Source organism: Coccidioides immitis (genome assembly GCF_000149335.2).
Source record: "Coccidioides immitis RS genomic scaffold supercont3.6, whole genome shotgun sequence".
NCBI classification, from domain to species: Eukaryota; Fungi; Ascomycota; class Eurotiomycetes; order Onygenales; family Onygenaceae; genus Coccidioides; species Coccidioides immitis.
In genome coordinates this window covers 1714436-1736305 of record NW_004504312.1, presented here as the reverse complement: position 1 = coordinate 1736305, position 21870 = coordinate 1714436, and the positions used below count along the sequence as shown (strand labels likewise).

The following is a 21870-nucleotide window of genomic DNA, read 5'->3' as shown; positions in this document are numbered from 1 at the left end:
TAGAATAAATTATTCGGCGATCTCAAAGAACAGTTTCTCGTCCGTTGACGTGCGGGTTCTCGTCGCTGCTCGCCCCTCGTCCGCCTGGGGGAAAGAAAACCACCAAAGCCGAGCTGGCGAGGTATCGGGAGCTAAACCGCTTTTGGCTAGTGCACTTGAGGGATGCGCCTCTATGCGTTCAACTCCCAAATCCGACTCGTCAAACCAGAGTAACAACTCAGAACTTGGCGCGACGACTTGTCGCTGAATTTCGATTAATTCAAAGCAGGCATTTTCTTCAACAAGCTGAGAACAACGTTGGATGGCATTCTCGCCTTTTCCTATTGAATAGATGCTATCGAGCATTGCCGCGTGGGAAGGGCCATAACTAGCCGGGTTGGACATTTCACCATCACCTAAATTGTCATCCGTGCTTGGGAGGAAACTCTGTGCTAATTGAGTCGTCATAATTTTCAAGCTACCATCGCTGCAACCTGGCCGGCTGATTCCGCCATATTACGACTCTGGGCGGATTGTGATCTGATGGCATCGAGACGGTCGAGGTCCCCATCGACCCCATCGGAGGGTGAGATCATCGAATCAGGTTCAGATACGAAGGCAACTACGTCGCAGACTTCTCTTAATGACATAAAGGTTGACCGTAACACCAGACACGATATATACTCTCCGAGATCCCCTGTATCTGTAGGAAGATCCAGTCACCGCGAGAGATCGAGATCGCGGTCGCCCTATCGCCCCTCAAGAGGCGAAAAGCGCAGACGCGATGATTACGACTACGACAGAGGCAGCCGACGAACTCCAAGCTTGAGATACGATGATAGGTACTATGGTAGGAGCGATTCACGCCGGCATCGCCGCCCGTACTATGATCATGACCGGAGTGATGCCTACGACAGGCATCGTCTCTCCTACAGTGATGACTACGATAGACGCGCTGAAAAGCGCCCTCGAACTCGGAGTCGATCTCCCTACCGTGAACCGAGAAAGCAAAAACAGTATTCCGATGAGCAGGAAAGAAGGGATGAGAGATCTTCGGCTAGACCAGCAGACAGCCACTCGCATCCTGAGGGAAGAAGGTTATCTACAGAACAGTCAGTGAGCGAACGGGGAAATCCCTCTGTTAGCGCTCAAAAAGCAAGACAGGAAGCTGAATATCGAGGAACTCAGATGCAGCAGACTTCCGTCACCGAAACGAGTGTCTCTAATGGGTGAGTCCTTCTCTTCTGACTTGTTCCTAACCTCGACTAATTCTTATCAGCGTTGCACCTAATAACGATGCTCCTATGGAAGATGAAACTCCCTCTGAGCCCGTTGACGAAGCCGCCCTAATTGAGCAGCGACGCAGACGTCGTGAAGCTATAAAAGCTAAGTACCGTGGTCAAGCGACGCCTCTTCTTGTCCAAGCTCTTCAGATTGGGACTGAGACAGGATCTACTGCATGCGATGCCAGTGAGGCCGTCCCCAAGCCGGGCTTGTCAGGTAATACAATACTAGGCCATCTACCAACTCCAAGTCTGTAGGCTGACATCTCCACACCAGGTCGCCAAGGTTCACCTACGAACACCCTAGACGATACATCTACTGCTCAATCTCCCACAGACCTCCATGTTTCCCGAGATGAAGACCTTGCCAACACTGATTTGCAAAGTAGAAGTGGGCTAGAAAAGGAAGAGGCTTCCGCAGCTGATTATGACCCGACCGCCGACATGAGGCAGGAAAAAATGAAACATGATAAACGCCATTTTGGCGAAGATATGTCGGCAAGCGCGTATGATGAAACCAAGGTAACAAGGCAGGAAGTGCTTGTTCCGGAGCCAACAGCAGCAGACCCAAATCAGATGAAAGCGAAGGATCCATTTGATATGTTTGCTGAAGATGACGATATGTTTGCCGAGGAGCCTCCCAGTACAGTGGCGCAAAATGCTCAAGCGCAGATTGCCGTCAAGCCAAGCATTGCCCAGCCTCAAGAACTTGACATGAGTATGATGGACAATTGGGACGATCCTGAAGGCTACTACAATGTGATGCTGGGTGAGTTGATCAATGGACGGTACCACGTTCAACAAAATCTGGGCAAAGGAATGTTTTCTTCAGTTGTTCGCTGTACGGACTCGAAAACTGGAAGGCTGGTTGCCGTGAAAATTATTCGTAACAATGATACTATGCGCAAGGCAGGTTTCAAGGAGATAGAAATACTGCAGCAGCTACGAGCTGCCGACCCGGATGATAGGAAACACATTATCAGGTTTGACCGGCAGTTTGAGCACAAAGGACACTTGTGCATGGTGTTTGAAAATCTCAGCATGAACCTTCGGGAGGTTTTGAAGAAATTTGGCCGAGATGTGGGTATCAATTTGCGCGCCATCCGGGCCTATGCTCAGCAAATGTTTCTCGGGTTGAGCCTTTTGCGCAAATGCAATATTATCCATGCGGATCTAAAACCAGACAACCTACTTGTGAACGAGAATCGAAATCTTTTGAAACTGTGCGACCTCGGGTCGGCCTCTCCGATTACCGAAAACGAGATCACACCTTACCTTGTCAGTCGTTTCTATCGTGCTCCTGAGATTATACTCGGCATCCCATACGACTATGCGATAGATGTGTGGTCAATTGGATGTACGCTCTTTGAGCTTTACTCGGGTAAAATCCTCTTTACGGGTCGCACCAACAACCAAATGCTACGCTCCATGATGGAGTGTCGTGGCAAATTCCCCCCGAAATTTTTACGTCGAGGATCACTTACTCACTTACATTTTGATGATCTCCTAAATTTCCGCAGCGTTGAGGAAGATAAAATTACTGGACGGATGGTGACCAAGATATTAGATTTTAAGAAACCAACTCGAGATTTGAAGACGCGACTGATAGGCAAAGGAGCGAGGCTCAGCGATACAGAAGCAAGGGAGATAAACCTGTTTATTGACCTATTGGATCGCTGCTTAAGTCTGAACCCTGAAAAGAGATGCACCCCATCGGAAGCACTGAGACATCCTTTCATTGCAAGGAGCAAGGCCTGACCGGGTAGTCCTTGTTCAATGAGCCTACATACATGAAGGCGGATCTACGGAGCATGGTGACTAAAGAAGCGGGCTCTTGTAATTGTTGATGAAGTCAGACATTTGCAGCACTTTTTGGCACTTTAGAGGTGATGTCAAGTATTACACAACATAGTATTTACATGGTGGCAAGGAGTCATTGGTTTAATATGAATGAAAGACATGATCTCGCTCTCCTGATTACATTTACTTCGAGATCCTAGTAGTGGATTGGGATGTAAGCGGAAACAGGCACATGAGCTCAGAGTTCTTGCCCAGTACAGCATATGAATACTCAGAACAAATCCATATTGATGCCTGAAAACATTTACAGATCCTGTCATAATTGTCTGCCTTGTCATTTGATGCATAGTAGCAAGTTAAACAAAACCTGTGCGCTATGCGCCATATGCTGTACCTCCATGCGCGAGAAGTAATAGGCCATAGACACATCATCACACGGCGGCTACAGACCCTAAAGCAGGGACAGGTTTGCTTGCCTTCAGCTGTATCACCACAACACTAAAATGCACGCATGTACTCCGCACCTACATATCCTTGGAGGATTCACACCGGCCGGCTGTGATTGAAGGATCAGGGCATGCAGTGGCTTTCACCAAATATGCCTAGTCATGGGAAGACAAGAAGCTGACTATCAACCGCATACCTACTTGTGCATTGAGACATAGAAGGACATTGATGTCCAAGACCCTGCATACGTACTGTTCTATGTAGGCCAGAACCAAAGCATCCTGCTCTAAAGGGTCGTCCTACATAGGGAATGCTGCAGTATTTGAAGCATTTCCAGTTACACAACGTACTGAGGGGTTGAAAACATCTGTGTCTAGCCGCCAGCTTGAAAGTATAGGGAGTACTATGTATGCACTATTGCATATGTATAATCTAAGTGGGTACGAAGTAGATGGTTGCTCAAATCATCGATTGATTTTGCTTTGTGACAAGATACAGCCACAGAGTATATTTCCAACGGCGAGTGATTTCCTTTTGAGATGCGCCCATCCCGTTCTGCGACAATTTTATGGGAATGATTGCTTTTTCCGACTATCTGCTAAACCACCATCCTCCCAATAATGATCGCTTGCAGAAAGTTTAGATTGGTTATGACAAAGTTGCCCAAGTCCCAAGTACCAAGAATGTGGCTTCGAAAACAGATGGATTTTCTTTGTTTGCAATGGCGGGAAAAAGATTGCCTCCCAGCAAAGTGGTTTAGCACCACCGGCTGCCGCTGGATGCTCGCTTTCCCGGGTCGTGGCCCGTTCTATGGGAAGCAAACGACATCACTTTTCCAAAAAGGGGCAAGGTGAGAGCAAACTCGAGCTGAGCATCGATATGCAACTTTGTTGCTGCGCACCACGAAATAAGCATGCACTCCGCTTGGAACTTGGCCCTTCCGGTGGCTCGCCAGACCGAACATTCAAGATTCCGGATGAGGTAATGGCTGATAATCGCTGCATTTGGCTAGCTGGATCCCTTGTCGCCTGGGGAAGATAGCAAAGTCAAAAGCGTTAAAACCACATCTCATTGCTTGGGGTCTCGGTAGCTTCGTTCACCAACAGCCTGGACTGCGGTCTTCCTTCCGTCGAGGTACGAAGTCTCTGGCTTAGATCCGAGGAACGATGTTGGCTAAGATAAGCCCAAAAACTCTCAAATTATCCAGATTCCGTATTTCGATAATAATAACTAGCTCCAAGCTCGATGTGTGATGTAAGAGTTAAGATGTTGTTCCGCGGGGAAAATCCAGGGCCAACTATTGCCCTTACCTTCGCTGAAAATAGAGACAACCAGGGCTTTTCTGAGGCAGCAAATTTCCACAGGCTCTGTTGAAATCTTTGTTTCCGTCAGAATCTGGCCGTAATAGTGATTCTGATGCGCCTATATTTGCCTAGATTGGCTTCCCAAACCCAGCACCTTACTTCGGCATGTGCATCGGGAATTTTGATGCCTTTGGTTCTCCAAACCGGGTATCAGACGGAGGGAGAATAGCAGGACGCGTGGAATGTGGCTGCATTGGGCCAGCAGGGCGCCTCTATCCATATTCGCAACGAAGTTTGTCAAGGAATGATCTCCTGGTAGATCTCTCGCGACGGATAGCTCTCGTCTGGAGGTGGTGGAAAACAATTTTCAACTCCTGGCACCAGATTAACGCATCCGGCGGACGAAATCCACCTGCGATGAATACAGGTCACAGTCTCGTGGAGTCATTGTTGCGATCGACAAACATCCTGGAGGAAGCTCGATATTATTAATCTCGTGTTTCAGGCGAAGACTGACCAGGGACTCCCACACATTCTTGTTTCGTTTCAATCAACATGGGGCTCCTCGCCATTCACCCTGCCAGGCTGCCCGCGATCTTTGATTATTGCAGAACATGTGAGGGGTGTTCTCGAACACGACCCCAACCGGACTTTCTCATATCCTTGCTGGATACAGGCATGTTTGATTGACGCTCTCAACCCCCAGACGGGTCATCCGGAAGGGGAAGGCCCCCACCCGCTTTCAAATGAAGCTGAGTTACATATGAACTTCTGTATGGGTGTGCTCGTTGCATCGAGAGTCGTTGTGATCCACACCCACCGGCGCGAAAAGAAATAGCGCTTTCATTTCAAATTGATGGCCAACAATGAAGCAAACTCGGTCAATGCAGCACCTTGCCAGCCCAGCGATGCAGCTGAAGAAACGTGGATTCGCTTCTGTGGTATGCAACATGGCCAATTACATTTCAAAGGCGTAACTCAGTCGACTTCTTTGCAATTAGAATCACGGAAATATTAAGTACATATGTCCTGCCGTACATCCATGAAAAGTCTAGCCTAGGCAATCTGCAGCCTGCATGGCTCAGCCCGTTCTCGCTCAGTCCCAAGCTCCCTGGCTTCGAATACACGGGGTTTCTGTCCGTCCACACAGGTATCGGGCTGGAAGTGATTAATATTGATTAGTCGGGAAACAAATGCTTCTCAAGGACGCCTCAGTCCTTTACGAACAAGCAACCCCCGGCTGGTCTGGGATCCGGTTTTTGATGGTCGCATTTGCGAATCCAATTGTCGAGACGGTGACAAGTTACATCGTGAAAGTCGTCTACATATGTATCTATTTCTCCGGACGGAGTATTCGTAGCTGCAGGAGAAACTGCGCCATTTGCCAAGCTCATTCTTGAATGCCATTTCCAAGAGTGTGAGCGACCTCACAGTAGCAATTCACGTGAGACAGAGCTGATGTCCAATTTTGAAATGGCGAACTTGACGACCTGCATAAAGCGCCTCCGATAGTGACCCCGTAGGCTAGTCGCCAAGCGTCACGAAAAGAAGAAAGAAGGACGATTAGGGAAGAAGACTCCGAGAGGTCAGCCCCCGAAGCATCCTAGCCGCGTCCTCAGTACTCCCATAATATCATATCCATACTCCGTCCGGAGTCCAGTCATACATGTACGGAGTATGTATGTTACCTGCGTGATCTTCTGATTTGACAAAACGGTTCAACGAAAAAGGATGGTTTAATCATGATCGCCGGCTTTATTTTGGGACTCGCCAAACTCGTAAAACTGTGTCTGGTAATGCCCCGGTTCCGGGATGCTCCCCCCAACCGTCCAAGGAACAAGTTGGAAATCCAGCTGCCGAGGATGAACGAGAGTGCAAGATGCGAACGATGCTTGATCACCATCTTGGGCGCTTTCCGGAGCCACTTGTCGCTCCAGAGCAGGAATATCAGACAAGCCAGGATGATCTCCAGCGATCAGTCAAGCGCCCTGTCGCTTTCACGTGAGGCGTACTTTTCAGCAGATGAACTGATTCGAACAGCGACAAGCAACCAATCTCGTCTCACGCCTTGACCCTGGACCTGGACCAACGCGCGAAGACTTCTGGAAGAAAGGGCTGGGGTGTGTGGGCTCCACCCAGGTGCCCTCGCCAGCCCTTCCTTTCCAAGTGCCTAGCAACTCGCCCCTGTGATGCCAACGCATTTCGCCCTTCATAGTCAGACTGGGCAGCGAGTGGGGCGCCCACAGACCATGACTGGCCATGCGCGCACTAACTGGACCCCTGGGACTCTGGAAGTCGACCAAGGCAAATTCCTCCAAGCATGATTGGCCCGCCATCCAGCCACACTCGCAGTCTCTGGTCACCCTTGATGTTGTGACTTATGACGTGGGAACAAAAAAGGAGAGGGAGAAAAAAAGGAGAGGGAGAAAAAAAAAATATCACGGCATTTGATGAGGAACAAAGGAGTCTCACCATGCAGTGCAACAACCAGCAAGAAATATTCTGGTGGCCCTAGCTTCGACTGCATCGATCCTCGCCAATGACAACAGGGCGGTTTTTATTGGAGAACACGAGAAGGGATTCGCTCTCCCCAATCAATCTTCCGTGGCATTGGGAAGACGAAAATGTCCTCGTGCGCAATTTTGCAGCTTTGACAGGTTGGTTCTTGATATTTTCCGGATAGTTGATTGAGCGGCATTCTCCGGACACCGTCATGAATCATGTAACCTTTTTCCCTCGTTAACTATTGACAGCGATGTGGCCATATTAGGCATGACATAAGCACGGGGGAAAGGCTGAGTGGCGGGTAGCTACGCGTTCTGCTAATTGCTCTTTGCCGGCATGGAAATGGCCCTGTCCCATGGTTGAGACCGGATCATCGTGGAAGCGAAGAAGTCGCACCCGTATGGGCTGTTTGGCTTCAAGGAGAATAGTTCCCAGAATCCTGTGCACTGGTTCCAGATTCGCGAGGCTTTCCAGAGCAAATGGTCAGACTTATCCACGGCTGACCAATGGCCGGACTCATCCGCCGCCTGGGGAGAAGCGAACTCAAAAGCAGCAAACGAACCATCTGATTTGCCACAATCTTACGCATCAGCGCTGCCTTTCTGTGACGCCATCTTTGTGCGCTTGAGCGTCTTACCGCCTGCCCACCCTCCAGAAATAGCAGGGGGACTGTGCGGAGAAAGGTGCGTTTGGTTAGTGCCAGGAATTTTATGACACGAGCCCACGCAAATGGCCGCGCGTGAAGATCGCGATGCGCCAGTGAGATTCAGCCCGAGGATGGGACAAGGGGGCTGACGTGCATATGGAGGCAGTGTGATGAGAAGTACGCTTGGTGTTGCAGTGTTACTCGACTTTTAGGCCTGCGGATTCTCGCACAACCAGTCACAAGTCGGTTTCCAGCTGCCTTGACGATACGACCGCGAGCACAAAGAGCTTGATGCAAGGCCAAGCCACGCCTCCAAAGGGAAAACCGTCACATCGCCAGGCGGCTAGGGAGCCCACTTGGAATCATGGCCTGTGTGTGGATGGCTACAGTAGCTGTGGGTTTTCTGACTAACTCCTAGCATGACCTTTTTCTCCTTGGTTGCCCACGGCCAAAACACCATGCCGCTCTAATTGCCCTTGCCTCCAATCAAGAGGGAGGTCATGCCGATAAGGGCAGACTAGTCTTTTGACTTTGGAGTATTTTCCTGTTGTATCCCCGCCTCTGGGTCCGTCCTACACCCGACAAACAGGAGACAAGAAGGGTGACCCAAGAGCAAAGTTCCCAGACAAACACCTCCCTTCGGAGAGGTCAAACTCTCCGTGAACTGCTTGCTCCTCCTAATAATCCCCACGCCACCAGTGGTTATCTCTCGATCTCGTCCAATCATAGTCACATGGCCAGTCCTTTTCTGACAGGCAGAGAGACTGGCTATCATGAGCGACTTGTCCATCAACGCAAACGTCGGTCACTTCCTCTGGCCATGATTCTAAACTTTAGGTGTTTTGGAACTCCTTACGACCCGAGAAGGCGAGGCTGAAGATCCTCTTGATTTTTAGTTATATTTTTATTTTTTTTTTTTTTCCTCTTCTCATTGTTTTGCCGCATTACAAATCGTATCCCTCGGAGAGTCGGGATGGCGAAATTCCTTCACTCTGGATGCTCCTGGAATGTTCAAGTGAGTTGCCGGGAATTATTCTTGAAACTGGGATGAAGTCTAGTCAAAAATGCTGTAGATAAAGTTGGTTCGAAGAGAAAGTTCATCAAAGGGATGATGGCCAAAGAAGGCCATCGTATTTCCAGAGTGGCTAGTTTAGCGCTGGCAAAAGGCAAAACAACTGGCCAGGTTGCACGGTTGAAAGGTTGATTTGGTCGCTGGGGTCATGCTTCCCTTCTGTCACAGAGAATAAATCATACATCCACAACAGTGCAGATAAGCGGAAAAAAAAAAGTCTGAAATGTCGAAAAAAAATTGGAGCGGGTCCCACAGCATACGGAGTCAAATACGGCTGCATCTTTCAATGCGCCATCCCGCCATCTGTTTGACCCACGCCCCAGCTAGTGGGCACTGCAGGGAGGGTCGCTAAGAGTGAATGAAATACCGTCCAAGCCAGGTTTGGCCCATCGAGACTCCGTATTTCGAGATGATTCGCTATAAAGGAAAGCCCAGCATAACAAGGCCAGAGGTCCAGTGAGAAATGTTTCTTTTTTGGAGACTTTTTTTTTTCTCTCTTGCTTGAGTTAAGCCGACTAATGCCACTCGCATCCTTGCCCTTTTGAGAGTACTTCCTCAAAATCCTCCAACTGCGATCATTGATAGCAGGGGTTCCATGGTCCCGCTTCGGTATTATTTGTGGCCTGGTTCCGCCTTGTTGGTGAGCGGATGGCAAAAGGCCAGTCAGCACCGGCGGCACCAAGAGCCGTCGCTATTTAGAACATGAGCCTTCGCCCACATGCTCCGTGACTTGTGCTGGATCTCTCGGGCTAAACCGCTTGCGGTTCATGACGGCTTTTTCGCTCCATCGCCCGTCCCCAAGAACTTACTTGCTGTGTTGCCTCCGCCTCCCTTTTTTTCGTCCCAGCTACCAACACATCATCGGCTCACGTCCTCGCAGATTGGCTGTGCGGTGGTGGTCGCCATAAATCGGTCATACCTCTCCATTATTGTTTTATATTACTCCGTTCCCTGCCTCTCCCTTCCCATTACATCTAGATCTGGTCTTCCCAAAAGTCCATCATCCCCACTTCTTATATTATCAACGGCATCACCTTTCAACTGCTATTTTTCTCTTTATACATTTATTTATTATTATTCTTTTTTTCCCCCTAATCCCTTGGATAATATTGCTGTTATTTACCTTTCACACACCATCATCCGACATTTCTTCTAGCTGGACTTGCACACACTTGGGCGACCTCCCCGTTTACACTCCTTTATACAACATTCTTGGCGGCGAAACATCACCCATACTCCCATGTCTTTTATCTGAGGATCAGGATCCTTCCCTGTTCAATCTTGGAATTGAGGTGGTTATTTCCATCTTCTCCCTACGGTGCATCTCATCTGGCCATAATATTTTTACAAGGAAACCAAAAAGAAAAAAAGGAAAAAAGAAAAAAAAAAGGCGCATACCAAACCGTGTTGCTCCAGCAAGATTTTGATACCCTATACTTACCTGGCAAATATCACGTTTACATTCACACGCGCACCACAACCACTCTTGGCCACTTGATCATGCTTCCAACACCACCACAATCACCACCCCCAATATCTTTCTGCGATGCACCAGAGGACAGGTTGGGGCTGCTGCTTGCCAATCGGTTAGAGCTCACGGGCATTCTTGGGGTAGGTGCCTATGGCGTGGTCTACTCAGCCATTGACATCCAGACCCATGTGCCCTATGCCGTCAAGGCGCTCAACAAAGCCGGCCTAGATCCCAGACAGCGCAAGTTTCAGCAGAGGGAGATCAAGCTTCACCACCTGGCGAGCCATCATCCCAATGTGGTTTCTTTGGTCCGCATCATGGATTCGCATGACTGCACTTTTGTTGTGCTTGAGTTCTGTCCCGAAGGTGATCTGTTCTCCAACATCACCGAGAGAGGCCAGTTTGTGGGAAATGATTTCCTCGCCAAGCGGGCATTTCTTCAAATTCTGGACGCCGTGGATTTCTGCCACTCTATCGGAATCTATCACCGGGATTTGAAGCCTGAGAATATCCTGGTTACAGACCATAGTATGACTGTTAAGCTTGCGGACTTTGGCCTGGCTACAACCGATTCTTTCACATCCGATTTTGGTTGTGGATCTACGTTTTATATGTCTCCTGGTGAGTATCCTGTCCAAGCTGTAGGTGGGAAGCAAACAAAAAGCTAATAATTATGAGTAGAATGCCAGCAATCTAATTCGACACCGTACGCCTCTGCTCCAAACGATGTATGGAGTCTTGGTGTCATTCTTGTCAACCTTTGCTGTGGCCGAAATCCCTGGAAAAAGGCCTCTCCTGAGGATTCTACCTTCCATGCCTATCTAAAGGACCGTGAATTCCTCAGGACAATCCTTCCTCTGTCGCCTGAGTTGAACTCGATTTTGAAACGCATTTTTGAATGCGATCCTCTGAAGAGGATTACACTCCTGGAACTCCGCAAGTTGGTCCTGGAATGCCCAAGGTTTACTGTCCGCTCGGGCTGCAACGTTCCTATTACGCCACCATCTCCGTGTTCTAGCTATGAGTATGCCAAGGCACAGTTTAGCTATGCGCAATTTAATCCTTATCCTCCATCACCGGTGGAACCGATCGAAGCCGAGTACTCCAGCTCCGCTATCTCCGATACTTCTTTGACCGATGACGACTCCTCTGTCTCCTCCTCTTCATCTTCGGAATACGCCCCTCCAAGCCAGCTGAACCAATTCAAGTTTGTTCCTGCGACAATCCCACCCAATTATTGGGGTTCGTTTATTCCAATTGTTGGGGATAAGCCTGCAGTCCGCCAATGCCACCTCGAGCCGATGGTGGCTGTGTGCTAAATGCATCATGGCATCCCAGTTTCGACATAAACCCTACACATCCTCAACTGATTTCCGCCCTGGTGACCACGGTATTGCTTGGCAGCTTTGTCCCAACTTGCTCCAGGAAGGCACATGATTTTGATAACGAATTTCTTTCTTTGCTTGCTCTTTGCCATGGATCGGAGTTGGACGAGTCCTTACATATCCGTTTTCCTTTAGGAGGATCCAATTTTTTTTTTCCGGTTTCGAAGACAAACTTTCCACTATGTTCGAAGCTCTTGTTCGATAATAGCGATTCTACCTGGTGGTTCATGTCCCTTTTTGTCTCGCCATGAGGTCTATTTTTTCAACTTGGCGACATTGTTATTTTGCTTCTGATTCACCTTCTCTTTATCTCTACACGGTTCACTGTTCGATACGACGTTGTAATATCTCTTAGCCATCATTCTGGAGGTACTCTTACGGTTTTGGGAGGTTCAAAGTGAAGGGCGGCTTTATGATTTCGGCGTTGGGACCTTGGAATGAACACAAAGGTGCATTAAGGAGTTTTTAAGTCTTGGTTGTTTTCCCTTTGCTTTTGAGTTACTCGGTTTCAGAACTTTTGACTAGAAGGAAAAGGCGCATGTTCCCGTGAGCTTTTTGGAGGGCCGTTTCGATTCGCATCTTCGATTCTGCTGCTGTCGTTATAACACTGATACCCGGAATGTTAGTTACATTCTTCTCAACACTTATATGTCACTCTTAGTGCTTTTGCTTCGAGATGATCATACATATTTTGCGGTCAAAGCGCAACCCCGTTTACTTCTCATCTGTATATAGCGACTTGAAAGTCATTGTACACACATAAATACATGGATCAGGACACCTTTCTTGTCCGCGCTCGTTGCGATGGTAATCCTTATTTTAGAAATAATTGAGCCTAATTGTTTGCTGGTTATTCCCAGACTCCATGAAGCCTGTACGCGGAGGCTTTGCTCTCATTTGTCATCGCCGATTTTCCCGCTCTGTTGGTTACAATCGTTGGCTCGTTCCGGCCCCTAGAACGGAAACAAAAGACCAGCAGCGCCTCAATTTTTTCATTTCCCGCGTCCGCTGGTTCCATTTATACTTAACCTTCAAACCAGCTAAAAGCTCCGGGAAGAATCTTCTCTTCTTGAAATAGCAATCGGCCGAATGGCTGCCCCGTACATACTGGGACCCAAGTTGATCGAGGCGGACGGATGCGGGCGACTTTGTGCTGGCGTGCTCTGTAGGGGGTTGGTCTTTGGTTTGAAGACTCATTTCGGGTTGCGGTTGAACTGTTACCTGTCCGCTCGTATATACGGGTGGGGAGGCCGTTGTACGGAGTATTATGCTAGGAATCCAAGCGTATTGGACGGGCGGAAGAGCGGGCGCAACGATGGAAGAAGTTTTGGGATGGTCAGGAACGTGCTTGAGGGCGTGTTGGGCTGGATGGGGCTGCTGCATCCATCGCTGCTGGGCTTGTCTCTGAAGGCAGGATGAGATGAGAAAGGTTGGTTTGGTGGAAATCCTTTCTGTCCCTGCCAGCCTTTACTTGGCTAACAGTGCGGCTTGCAGCCTTGCAGCCGTGGTTTGGCCTCATGGGGGAACAACTGCACGGCCGGGAGGCTGAGGTGTTGTCGTTGGCTCGATCCCCACCGCGACAAACTCTTCCCGGTCCAGACACTCCATGATGGATCGCCCGGGTTTGTTGGACAGCGAGGAACATCGGTGCCGTTGAGCACAAAGTCACTCCACAATGAAGCTTCTCCCTGCAGGCTTGTGGCCAGGTACTTCTCTCGCCGCCTCGTTTCTGTATCTTCGATGTACCCATACCCATTCCGTCCCGCTTTGGCATGCTACCTGTCAGCCCTGGCTCTCAGACGGAAAGGAAAGGCTCAGATCGTGTCTTGGCCGAGAGAGACGGTAAGGAAAAAGGCAAGATTTGACGATTTCGCACCAAAGTATCCATGAAACGCCAAACTAGCCTCTTTAGAATGCACGTATGCACGAATCGTCCGACTGGGCGAGAGAATCCCACCGACCCGCCGACCAAACGTTCCAGACGATGGTGTAGTTTGACGCTGCGAGTTTTACCATGCACGATGACGGATTCTGCCGGTTTGATAATCCTTCCACGCCGCTGCTGCAGTTGGATTGGACCTGACCACAGAACGGGTATCTTTCCCTTGAACGTGCGAGCCTCGTCTGGGGGCTTTTGTATGGATCTGTATGGTGTTGAGCCGACGGGGTCGAGTGCAACGAAACCCCAGCCCGTCTCCCAGTATCGTATCCATACCCGCACTCTTCCGTTACTCCGTGCACGCATTCATATTATATGTACTGTACAGAAATGCAACAGCAAGGAGGGAGAAGCATCGCCTCAAGAGCTAGGGAGCAAAGCAGGGAGATTCCACCCAAGACAACGGGACGAGCGGCCCCAACCGGACTGCCCTGCGTGTCTCGACTTCGATACGTCGATTTCCTTTGCGCTCGTTTCTTTGACAAAATCCTTGCTTCGAACGCCCCTCATGCTGCTTTCATCCATGAGCAACCATCGCGACCAACAAGACGGGATGTGTCGGCCCCCTTCCCATCCTGCACCCTCTCCTTGGATGGAGCTGGTCAAGTGATACTCATCTCGGACCTTTTCAGTTAACTATACGGGATTCTGGGGTTACGGTGAGATCTGCGGATCCCGTACAATTGTCGATCGCGCGACATTAAAGGGAGCTTCTGAAGATCTTTGCCCTTCTATTCGATGCAGAATGGATGGGTAGGTTGTGAGCTGGAGGTGGGATCTGTTTTGTCGAAGTAACCCATCGATTACAAGGATTCACCTGGGCAAGTTATTATTTTCCTGCTACGCCGAGAGAAGGCATTGTCTTTTCTTTTTCTACTTCATTGAGGCCTGGAGGAGATGCGGTCAACGGATCTGTGAGAATCCAGCGTTCCTCTGCGCTACACGCCTTGAATTCTAACGGCGACACATGGAAAATGCCTGCTTCAATCTGAAACCTCGATTTACGTACTGGCTCTCAACGGAAACCGGGGGATCTGCTGGCATCCAAGGATAGTATTTACAGATCTCCATAGGGGTTGCAAGTTCCATTCGTGCCTTAGGGACGTTGCTTGGACGATAAAGATACCTTGCGCATTCATTGCGCAGAGGAGCCGAAGACAGACATCCAGCGATAAGCTAGCCCTCTTTCTGACAGCAGTTGACAGATACCGAGACTCAGAATGGAAATATTTACTCTGTATCACCAAATGCGAATATCCGCATACGACCTATCGAGCTTGGAGTCTGAAAGCCATTTCCGGGATGGACTTGGTGCGCAAATGAGCTTTATTATTATTATTGCTGCCTGATCAGTGTCCCATTGGCCTTTGTCCGATATTCATGCATTGTGACACACAACAGATATATTGGAAGTGGTATTACATCACTGATATTTTTGTGTGCAGCATCTACTTTAGAGGATGGAGTCCGCAGAATCCACTCATCCTTAGCGAGTAGCATTTCACGGTTGACCGAGCTTCACCGCTCAACCTTTATTTGCCTTTTCTTTCGTCCTTTGTCTCTTATTTTCAATGCTATGTAAGGCTGATCTCGAAGATGTGCGTATAGCCGTGACGTCGCCCTTTGCCCGAGGTACAATGTTTCATTTTCGATCGCCCCGTGTTACAATGGGCCATCGACGGAATTGGAACACCACTATTGCACGACATGGAAGGTATCGCGTGACTACGGGAGTGAAAGGCCTATTATCAACCCGAGCCATGCCCTTGACATTAAAGGCCGATGCAATTTTTGATAGACTCTTATCGCAACTTGTCTTTTCGCAATTGCCCTGCTGTGGAAAATTTGGAAGCCTTTTTGAGATTCTGGGAATACAGAAGGCTAGCCTGATCGATGAGCGAAGACGAGTTGAGTTCCTGCAAGAACGCTGCTCTTATCAAGAAATTTTTCTCCTAATGGAATAAATAAGTGCTGCGGGGTTCTAAGTGATACTTAGGACGCGGAGGCATGCATAACAAGTATCTACGTAAGTTCTTGTTATCTGGAATGCTTAGACAGTTGACGTATATTCCAAAGTGATCATATGGGGGCACTTGTCGGCGCCAGCAAGGCAAAATCATGGCATTAACAGACTTAAGGGAAAGGATTTGTTACATATTTCGTCCACCAGTGACCATGATAGTCTGGCCGTTGACATAGCTCAACAGTGGGCTAACAACTCCCAAAATGGATCTCGCTGCTTCAGTAGGAGAAGCCGGTCGCCGAAGAGGGATATCAGCATACTTTTCCTCATTGCCGCCAACCTTCGTAGACAGCTGCTTTGTTGGGATGCCAAGAGAGACCTTTTCTCCATCAGCAGTGGTGATGAAGGCACCGGCCTCTTTGGCTTGAGTAAGACGGGTGAGAACGAAGCCAAAGGCGATCGTGTTGGCGCGGACGCCGAATTGAGGACCCCACTCTTTGGCGATAGTCTTGGTGAGACCGACCAAACCGGCTTTGGCGAAAGAGTAGTTCGCTTGTCCCCTGTAATTTGTATGATTAGTTATGCGTTCTAGGATGGGAGGGGGATGGGGAGGGCACGAACGCATTTCCGTTGATTCCGCTAGTGCTGCTGATGTTGACGATGACTCTGGATTCTCCGTCCTTAACACGGAAGTAGGGGGCGGCGGTTTGAACGAGTTTAAATGGCGCGGTTCCGTGGACAGCAACCATCTTGTCCCATTGCTTATCAGAGAGCTGGGGCCAGCCGTCAGCGAGATTCTCTTGCCATCATCGATAATTCGGAGAGAAGCCATAAAAGTATGGGATAGCCTCACCTTGTGAATTACACCGTCCCATGTGTATCCTGCGTTATTCACGATGATATGAATCTTCCCGTTTCCAAACTCCGCGGCTTTTTGCACGAGCCTCTTCAAGTATTCTGAATCGGTAACATCTCCAGCCACGGCGATGGCGCGCCCGGGACTCGCATCATTGATGGCCTTTGCAACCGTCTCACATTTCTCTATTTATTCCCAAAGGGGAAAAAGCGGACTCAATCAATGCCATTGCCACCTAAAGCCGGGCGTATCTGAAAAATTGGCGTGGAATCATGGATGACATACGAGCATCAAGATCCGCAACCACAACTTTAGCACCCTCATTTGCAAAGAGACGAGCGGCTTCAGCGCCGATTCCTTGGCCGGAACCTGTAATAATTGCTACCTGCCCGTGGAGCATACCCTGAGGGTAGTTCAGGTGTGAGGACACCTGGGATAGGCGGTCTTGTGGAGCCATTGTGTACGGGGTATATATATGGGGTATCTGCACAGCTCAACTGTGTAAACAGTTATCACGATGAAAGAAAAGAGAAGCGCAGGGGTTTTTAACGATAATCGAGAAAAGGAAGAATAATAGAAAAGCAAAAGCGTTGAAGTCGAGAAATGCGTCGGTATTTCTGTCGGTCTCGAAGCTCCCCAGACAACCATTTAGCCCCGGATTTCAAGATGCCGAGGCCTGTAATTGCCGTGCTCGCTGCTCTCTCGGCGCCCAATGAAGAGCGCTGTTGGGCTTGAAATCACCGAGGTTTTGGTGCCAAGAACCGGAATCCTAGGGACAAGCGAGGAACCAACTTGAGGAGGTTCATCACCGTTGAACGCGGACAAGATGGATGCAGGAGTACCATGCGGGATGAACGAAAACAGTGACAGATAACTCATATGTGCAGAGCTCTCTATTAACATTAGGTAGTTGTCGCTCCAAGAGGAGAAAGTCTAAGTCTAGTCCGTCTACTAATCCAAGCTGCGATCTAATTTCAACCAGCGCAAGCCGGCGCAATACCGCTATGCCGATAGTCGAACGCCTCCAGCAACCCCGTTAAATGCGCATACGCCGCCAGCACGACCAGGACATGGAAGATCTGATGGGAATGCCCGAGAATATCAAATTTCCCGGGCCACAGCCTCTCTGGAACCCGCATCGCATAGATCGCTGCACCTAGAATATACAAGAACCCCTGCAGCAGCAACCACCAGAGCCCAATCTGCCAACGCATCTGTGCGAATCCAAAGACGGCAACCCCGTGTACGAGAGGAAACACAGCAGACAGTCCCATTGAAACGAACATCGTCGCTCGAAACGGTCGCCAGGCGGGCGTTCGGAAACGAGGAATCGTGGAAACGATGGCGCAGCCGAGACCTAACGCACAGATCATCGACCAGTAAAGTATTTGCAGATTTGGCATGCAGTAGAAACCGTAATATATACTGGGGATGAAACTACCCGTGATGAGGCCCACGATCCCGACATAGTCGCATGCATTGCCGATGTACGCCACCAGCGGAGAGTGGTTGGAAATTGTATGGTAGAGGGCGCTCATCCCAAGACAAAACGCTGCACCAGCAAAGAAGCAGCTAAAAGCAGCTACATCTGCATGGTTTGCGGTCTCATATCGGGCGGAAATGGCTCTGTAGATGGTGAAGGAGAGAGGGATGGATAGGAGAGCTGGAAAAAGGTGGGAGTAGATGTTCACTGTCTCATTGTGGATGTAGCCTAGCGATTTGAAGCTTTTCACAAAAGACTCAGAGGCAGGCCGATAGCCAGTGTGGATGTGCTGGTTGTCGCGGAGCCAATGCGGTAGATCATCCCAGTGAACAGTCCTGACAGTTGTTTTCACGACCTTTGTTGCTGTGACTGTCCCATCCGCTGATTCTGCCTCTGTTTGGATGGTAACTTGGCGGCGTTGCACAGCTGATACCTCAGCCCTCAATCTTTCCATTTGGATATCCATCCATCCAGTGGAAATTCAGCTCTCTGGTGCGATCCTAGGTCTCCCGTTGCTGCTGAGAGAAAAGAGCCCGCAGCTTCAAGAAGTAAAACGTGACGCTGTTGCAAACAGAGCAAACAAGAGGCACGCCGGGGAAACTGCATCCACGTCTAGCGGCCGGATGCTCAAAAGGCCAACAGCAGCGGAAGAAGTGTCTCTCCTCTTCAACCATGGATTTCATATTGTCTCCAAGAAAGGGGTTGCAGTTTGACTGGGTATCTCAGCAGTTACGAGGACTAATGCGCCGGATGAGTTGAAAATGGCGCACAGAGCTGCACACTCAAGGTCGGGCTCAGGATGGGGCCGCCAGAGACAGCTGAAGCAGCCGTCAGATCCTTTGGAACAGGCCGGATTTGTATCCAAAGGAGACAGTTCGTAAGTTCCTATTATGACTTTGCCAGCATATATTTGATCAATGGAGCGGAGCTGATACGGGATCTAATTGTAGACTTCTTGACGTCAAGGCCCAGGAATCATACTTTAGACTCATTATGGATCGGTATGCTCAGTTCTGCAGGGACAACTCCGGTAACCTAGATGCAGCCTTCGCATCTCTGCCTAGAAACCCTTCGGATGACGCGACCAAAAATCCACCTGCAAATTTTCAGAAGACAGATTCAAAAAAGCAGGCCACTCAACCCATTCTACGAGCAGCCAAAGAGCTCTCAACCATCCTAGTTTCCCTTCGAAAACTGAGAGAGGCTATCCTGGCTACAGCTTCAAAAACACCAGTTCCTTTCTCTCAAGATGTACATGTATTTTGCGTTCGGACCGCTCTCCTTGCGGCACATCCACCTTCTTACTACCCTCCATTGGAGCGGTTGTTGAAACAACTTCACACGCCGGTGAACCCCCTCGGTACCTCAGCTTTGAACGAGTTCGTAACTTATCTCATCCTCGATTATGCTTGTCGCCAAGGCGATCTTGCTGCTGCTTTCCAATTACGCGAAAGGGCAAAAGTAAAACTCGCATACCAGCACGACTTGGTGGACTGTGTCCTTTCCGCTCTGACACATGATAACTGGGTCATGTTCTGGAGAGCCAGAGAGGATGGGGATGGCTATGTCAGGTCGCTGATGGATTGGGCAGCGGATAGCATGCAGCTTCGTGCTCTCAAGGCCATTGGAAGGTCGTACCTTACGGTAGAGATAGGCTTTTTAGTTGAATCTTGCACCGGCCGAAAGGATGGCTGTACATGGGAAGAGCTGGCGCAGAAATATAATCTCGGTTGGAAGAAAGAAGGCGATAGAGTGATCATAAGGGCTAGAAAACAGGCTATTGGTAATGCGAAGCCGATCGCAACTTGAGAGTGGAAGTTGTGCAATCATGAGTAGGCGTTCCCTCGGCGCATTTAAGGTCCAAAGCTACCCCCAGTTCTGCAGGAATACGCAACAACGGGGTTTTGGAGTATGGTGTCGCAATAATGTCAATTCGTTAGATCGTTGGTGGCTGGGGATCGTTCCAATTCAATTCGTTATTTTAAAGTCTGAATTTGGCCGCTCCCAGTTGATATCTCTCGATGGCGCATGCTTGGAAATTTCCTGCGTTAGATCGAGTTTGAGATTTTGTGAATTCTCCGAGCAAAGTTCGTAGATTGTTGAGAGGTTAAACGTGAGGCTCTGAAAAGATTTGTTGCTTCTGATGAGAGACTCGAGTATTTCCCTTGACTTTTGACGATCAGCGAATCCGCCCAAACGAAGAAGACAATGTATGGAGTTACCTCATTGAGCTTTCCTACATAGAGTAGGCACACTGCTAGATTTTGTGCGACCAGGGTTTCATCCTCTGTTATCACTTGATGTTCACGTAGATTTCTCCATTCGGTGACGGCATCGGTGAATCGACCTTCCGCCATGCTTAGCAGAGGACCCAGAATACCACCTGATACATTTGGAGAGCTTTCCAACAACACCCTTGCCGCCTCTATGTCCCCGATCCTAAGATGTAGAAGCACCATTCTCGCGATCTCTAAGCCATTTGCTTGCGGGACCTTCATGCTTGCCAGCGATCGCCGCGCAGCCTCCAAATCGCCCATTTCTATCAATGTATTGACGGCTCGGATGCCCAGGTCGCCTAGCCGTTCTTTCCACATATTCTTTTCCTCGTGCCCGATCTCTGGACGCAATATCTGCGTCCTGGCCTCCAGACCAAGCTCATATAATCCCGTGATCCCTCTCCTTGCGTCACCAAAACCGATACTCTGCAGCCGCACGGCCAGAACGCGGAGTGGCCATGGCACTACGTGTTGAGATCGGCTACCCGTGTCGCTGTCAAGGTAGTAGAATGCTGAACTAAGATCCTCCAGTGCCTTTACTTCTTGAGCTGCAAGCAAGGTATTTCCGCAGAGCTCAAGACAAGCCAGACGGGTATAGAAAAGTGAAAATATACTTGAATGATCGTTTGAGGATATTATGGGAGATGTTAAGATTGCCGCCGAGAAATGTGCCGCTAGGAGGAAATGTCCTTCACTTAACAAGTCGTCCAAGATTAATAGGGCAGAGTGTAGGGATGCGTTCGGGGGCAGCGCTCGAAATTCCGAACGAAATGCGGGCGGTACTTCTAATTGTGAGAGGGGATGGTAGATGTCCCGTCGAAGAAGGAACGAGAAGCTCTTGTCCACGGATAACGTGGGGGTTGATGGCACCGATCCCCTCGTAGACGAAGTTGACTGGCTTGCACTATGGCTGGTTCGCGTTTTGGGGGGATCACCGCTCTGTTTGGGGCTTTCTACGGTTCTATCAGTCATTAGGATGATCCCGCCTTTGGAGGAGATACGAGAGAGAGGCGCATACTCGTCTGGCATATCTAAAGGGCCTTTGGTAGAGCTTCGAGGGCGCGTAGCTGAGGAAAAGTCAGCTCACAAGAACATATCGGGCAAATGGCATCACTGGGGTAGCATCAATGCACAGTGGGGAGGTGTGCGATACTGACCTCGCAGTGACCTGTTACGCCGATGCTTGGGGCTCGGGGTGTCCATTGTGACGATCTGTGCGTGTGTAGTAAATTATCCTTTAACTGCTTCACTCTGAGCATTTCCATCCACTCAGAACATGTTCCTTGGTGTGTTCTTTTTCCCCCTCCATCACATAGGCATGCGGGGAGAGCTGCAGAACCATCATTCCGCACCGACGACTTCACCAGCCCAGCTGCTGGTACTGCCAGGCGGTGACTGCACGGGCCACATTACCCCCTTAAATTGCCCGCCAATTAGCGGCCCTTTACGGAGTACATAAAC

The 21870-nt window shown here is 49.4% G+C and overlaps 11 protein-coding genes across 11 annotated transcripts; 6 read left to right on the top strand and 5 right to left on the bottom strand.

The window, feature by feature from the left end:
• Positions 1-9: 9 nt before the first annotated feature.
• CIMG_13725 (uncharacterized protein) lies at positions 10-447 on the bottom strand (the record flags this gene model as incomplete). Its single annotated transcript, XM_001244164.2, has 1 exon — positions 10-447. One exon carries the CDS (start codon positions 445-447, stop codon positions 10-12), a length of 438 nt encoding a protein of 145 aa, XP_001244165.2.
• Positions 234-3364, top strand: CIMG_03605 (CMGC/DYRK/PRP4 protein kinase). The gene is made up of 3 exons (XM_001244163.2): positions 234-1208; positions 1259-1479; positions 1540-3364. The coding sequence occupies exons 1-3, from the start codon at positions 523-525 to the stop codon at positions 3018-3020; spliced, it is 2388 nt and encodes a 795-aa protein (XP_001244164.1). The 5' UTR covers positions 234-522; the 3' UTR covers positions 3021-3364.
• A 1213-nt stretch (positions 3365-4577) lies between these two features.
• CIMG_13724 (uncharacterized protein) lies at positions 4578-5067 on the bottom strand (the record flags this gene model as incomplete). Its single annotated transcript, XM_004446320.1, has 3 exons — positions 4578-4682; positions 4820-4886; positions 4973-5067. The coding sequence occupies 3 exons, from the start codon at positions 5065-5067 to the stop codon at positions 4578-4580; spliced, it is 267 nt and encodes an 88-aa protein (XP_004446377.1).
• A 1488-nt stretch (positions 5068-6555) lies between these two features.
• CIMG_11156 (uncharacterized protein) lies at positions 6556-6885 on the top strand (the record flags this gene model as incomplete). The annotated part of the gene is made up of 1 exon (XM_001244161.2): positions 6556-6885. The coding sequence occupies one exon, from the start codon at positions 6556-6558 to the stop codon at positions 6883-6885; it is 330 nt and encodes a 109-aa protein (XP_001244162.2).
• A 3277-nt stretch (positions 6886-10162) lies between these two features.
• Positions 10163-12670, top strand: CIMG_03602 (RAN protein kinase). Its single transcript, XM_001244160.2, has 2 exons — positions 10163-11128; positions 11189-12670. The coding sequence occupies exons 1-2, from the start codon at positions 10537-10539 to the stop codon at positions 11824-11826; spliced, it is 1230 nt and encodes a 409-aa protein (XP_001244161.1). The 5' UTR covers positions 10163-10536; the 3' UTR covers positions 11827-12670.
• On the top strand, positions 12619-14147 carry CIMG_13723 (uncharacterized protein). The gene is made up of 2 exons (XM_004446319.1): positions 12619-13321; positions 13387-14147. Exons 1-2 carry the CDS (start codon positions 13313-13315, stop codon positions 13780-13782), a joined length of 405 nt encoding a protein of 134 aa, XP_004446376.1. The 5' UTR covers positions 12619-13312; the 3' UTR covers positions 13783-14147.
• A 443-nt stretch (positions 14148-14590) lies between these two features.
• Positions 14591-15997, top strand: CIMG_11151 (uncharacterized protein). The gene is made up of 3 exons (XM_001244158.2): positions 14591-14652; positions 15037-15142; positions 15440-15997. The coding sequence occupies exons 2-3, from the start codon at positions 15052-15054 to the stop codon at positions 15793-15795; spliced, it is 447 nt and encodes a 148-aa protein (XP_001244159.2). The 5' UTR covers positions 14591-14652; positions 15037-15051; the 3' UTR covers positions 15796-15997.
• On the bottom strand, positions 15879-17286 carry CIMG_03599 (3-oxoacyl-(acyl-carrier-protein) reductase). Its single transcript, XM_001244157.2, has 4 exons — positions 16936-17286; positions 16648-16835; positions 16416-16567; positions 15879-16354 (listed from the first exon to the last, which is right to left on the bottom strand). Exons 1-4 carry the CDS (start codon positions 17105-17107, stop codon positions 15982-15984), a joined length of 885 nt encoding a protein of 294 aa, XP_001244158.1. The 5' UTR covers positions 17108-17286; the 3' UTR covers positions 15879-15981.
• A 215-nt stretch (positions 17287-17501) lies between these two features.
• On the bottom strand, positions 17502-18634 carry CIMG_03598 (hemolysin III family channel protein). The gene has a single exon (XM_001244156.2). The coding sequence runs from the start codon at positions 18597-18599 to the stop codon at positions 17625-17627; it is 975 nt and encodes a 324-aa protein (XP_001244157.1). The 5' UTR covers positions 18600-18634; the 3' UTR covers positions 17502-17624.
• A 146-nt stretch (positions 18635-18780) lies between these two features.
• CIMG_03597 (uncharacterized protein) lies at positions 18781-20362 on the top strand. Its single transcript, XM_001244155.2, has 2 exons — positions 18781-19010; positions 19084-20362. Exons 1-2 carry the CDS (start codon positions 18895-18897, stop codon positions 19940-19942), a joined length of 975 nt encoding a protein of 324 aa, XP_001244156.1. The 5' UTR covers positions 18781-18894; the 3' UTR covers positions 19943-20362.
• On the bottom strand, positions 20102-21612 carry CIMG_03596 (uncharacterized protein; the record flags this gene model as incomplete). The annotated part of the gene is made up of 3 exons (XM_001244154.2): positions 20102-20302; positions 20356-21476; positions 21567-21612. 3 exons carry the CDS (start codon positions 21610-21612, stop codon positions 20102-20104), a joined length of 1368 nt encoding a protein of 455 aa, XP_001244155.2.
• Positions 21613-21870: the final 258 nt, after the last annotated feature.

Bases quoted from the DNA above. Each gene is read 5' to 3' on its own strand.
- CIMG_03605 (XM_001244163.2), top strand. From the start codon at position 523: ATGGCATCGAGACGGTCGAGGTCCCCATCGACCCCATCGGAGGGTGAG. The intron at 1,209-1,258 runs GTGAGTCCTTCT...AATTCTTATCAG, and splicing joins GAAACGAGTGTCTCTAATGG to CGTTGCACCTAATAACGATG. The intron at 1,480-1,539 runs GTAATACAATAC...TCTCCACACCAG, and splicing joins CCCCAAGCCGGGCTTGTCAG to GTCGCCAAGGTTCACCTACG.
- CIMG_03602 (XM_001244160.2), top strand. From the start codon at position 10,537: ATGCTTCCAACACCACCACAATCACCACCCCCAATATCTTTCTGCGAT. The intron at 11,129-11,188 runs GTGAGTATCCTG...AATTATGAGTAG, and splicing joins TACGTTTTATATGTCTCCTG to AATGCCAGCAATCTAATTCG.
- CIMG_11151 (XM_001244158.2), top strand. From the start codon at position 15,052: ATGGAAATATTTACTCTGTATCACCAAATGCGAATATCCGCATACGAC. The intron at 15,143-15,439 runs GTGCGCAAATGA...ATGTGCGTATAG, and splicing joins CCATTTCCGGGATGGACTTG to CCGTGACGTCGCCCTTTGCC.
- CIMG_03599 (XM_001244157.2), bottom strand. From the start codon at position 17,107: ATGGCTCCACAAGACCGCCTATCCCAGGTGTCCTCACACCTGAACTAC. The intron at 16,836-16,935 runs GTATGTCATCCA...GGGAATAAATAG, and splicing joins GGTTGCGGATCTTGATGCTC to AGAAATGTGAGACGGTTGCA. The intron at 16,568-16,647 runs GTGAGGCTATCC...GGCTGGCCCCAG, and splicing joins GGGACGGTGTAATTCACAAG to CTCTCTGATAAGCAATGGGA.
- CIMG_03598 (XM_001244156.2), bottom strand. From the start codon at position 18,599: ATGGATATCCAAATGGAAAGATTGAGGGCTGAGGTATCAGCTGTGCAA.
- CIMG_03597 (XM_001244155.2), top strand. From the start codon at position 18,895: ATGGCGCACAGAGCTGCACACTCAAGGTCGGGCTCAGGATGGGGCCGC. The intron at 19,011-19,083 runs GTAAGTTCCTAT...ATCTAATTGTAG, and splicing joins GTATCCAAAGGAGACAGTTC to ACTTCTTGACGTCAAGGCCC.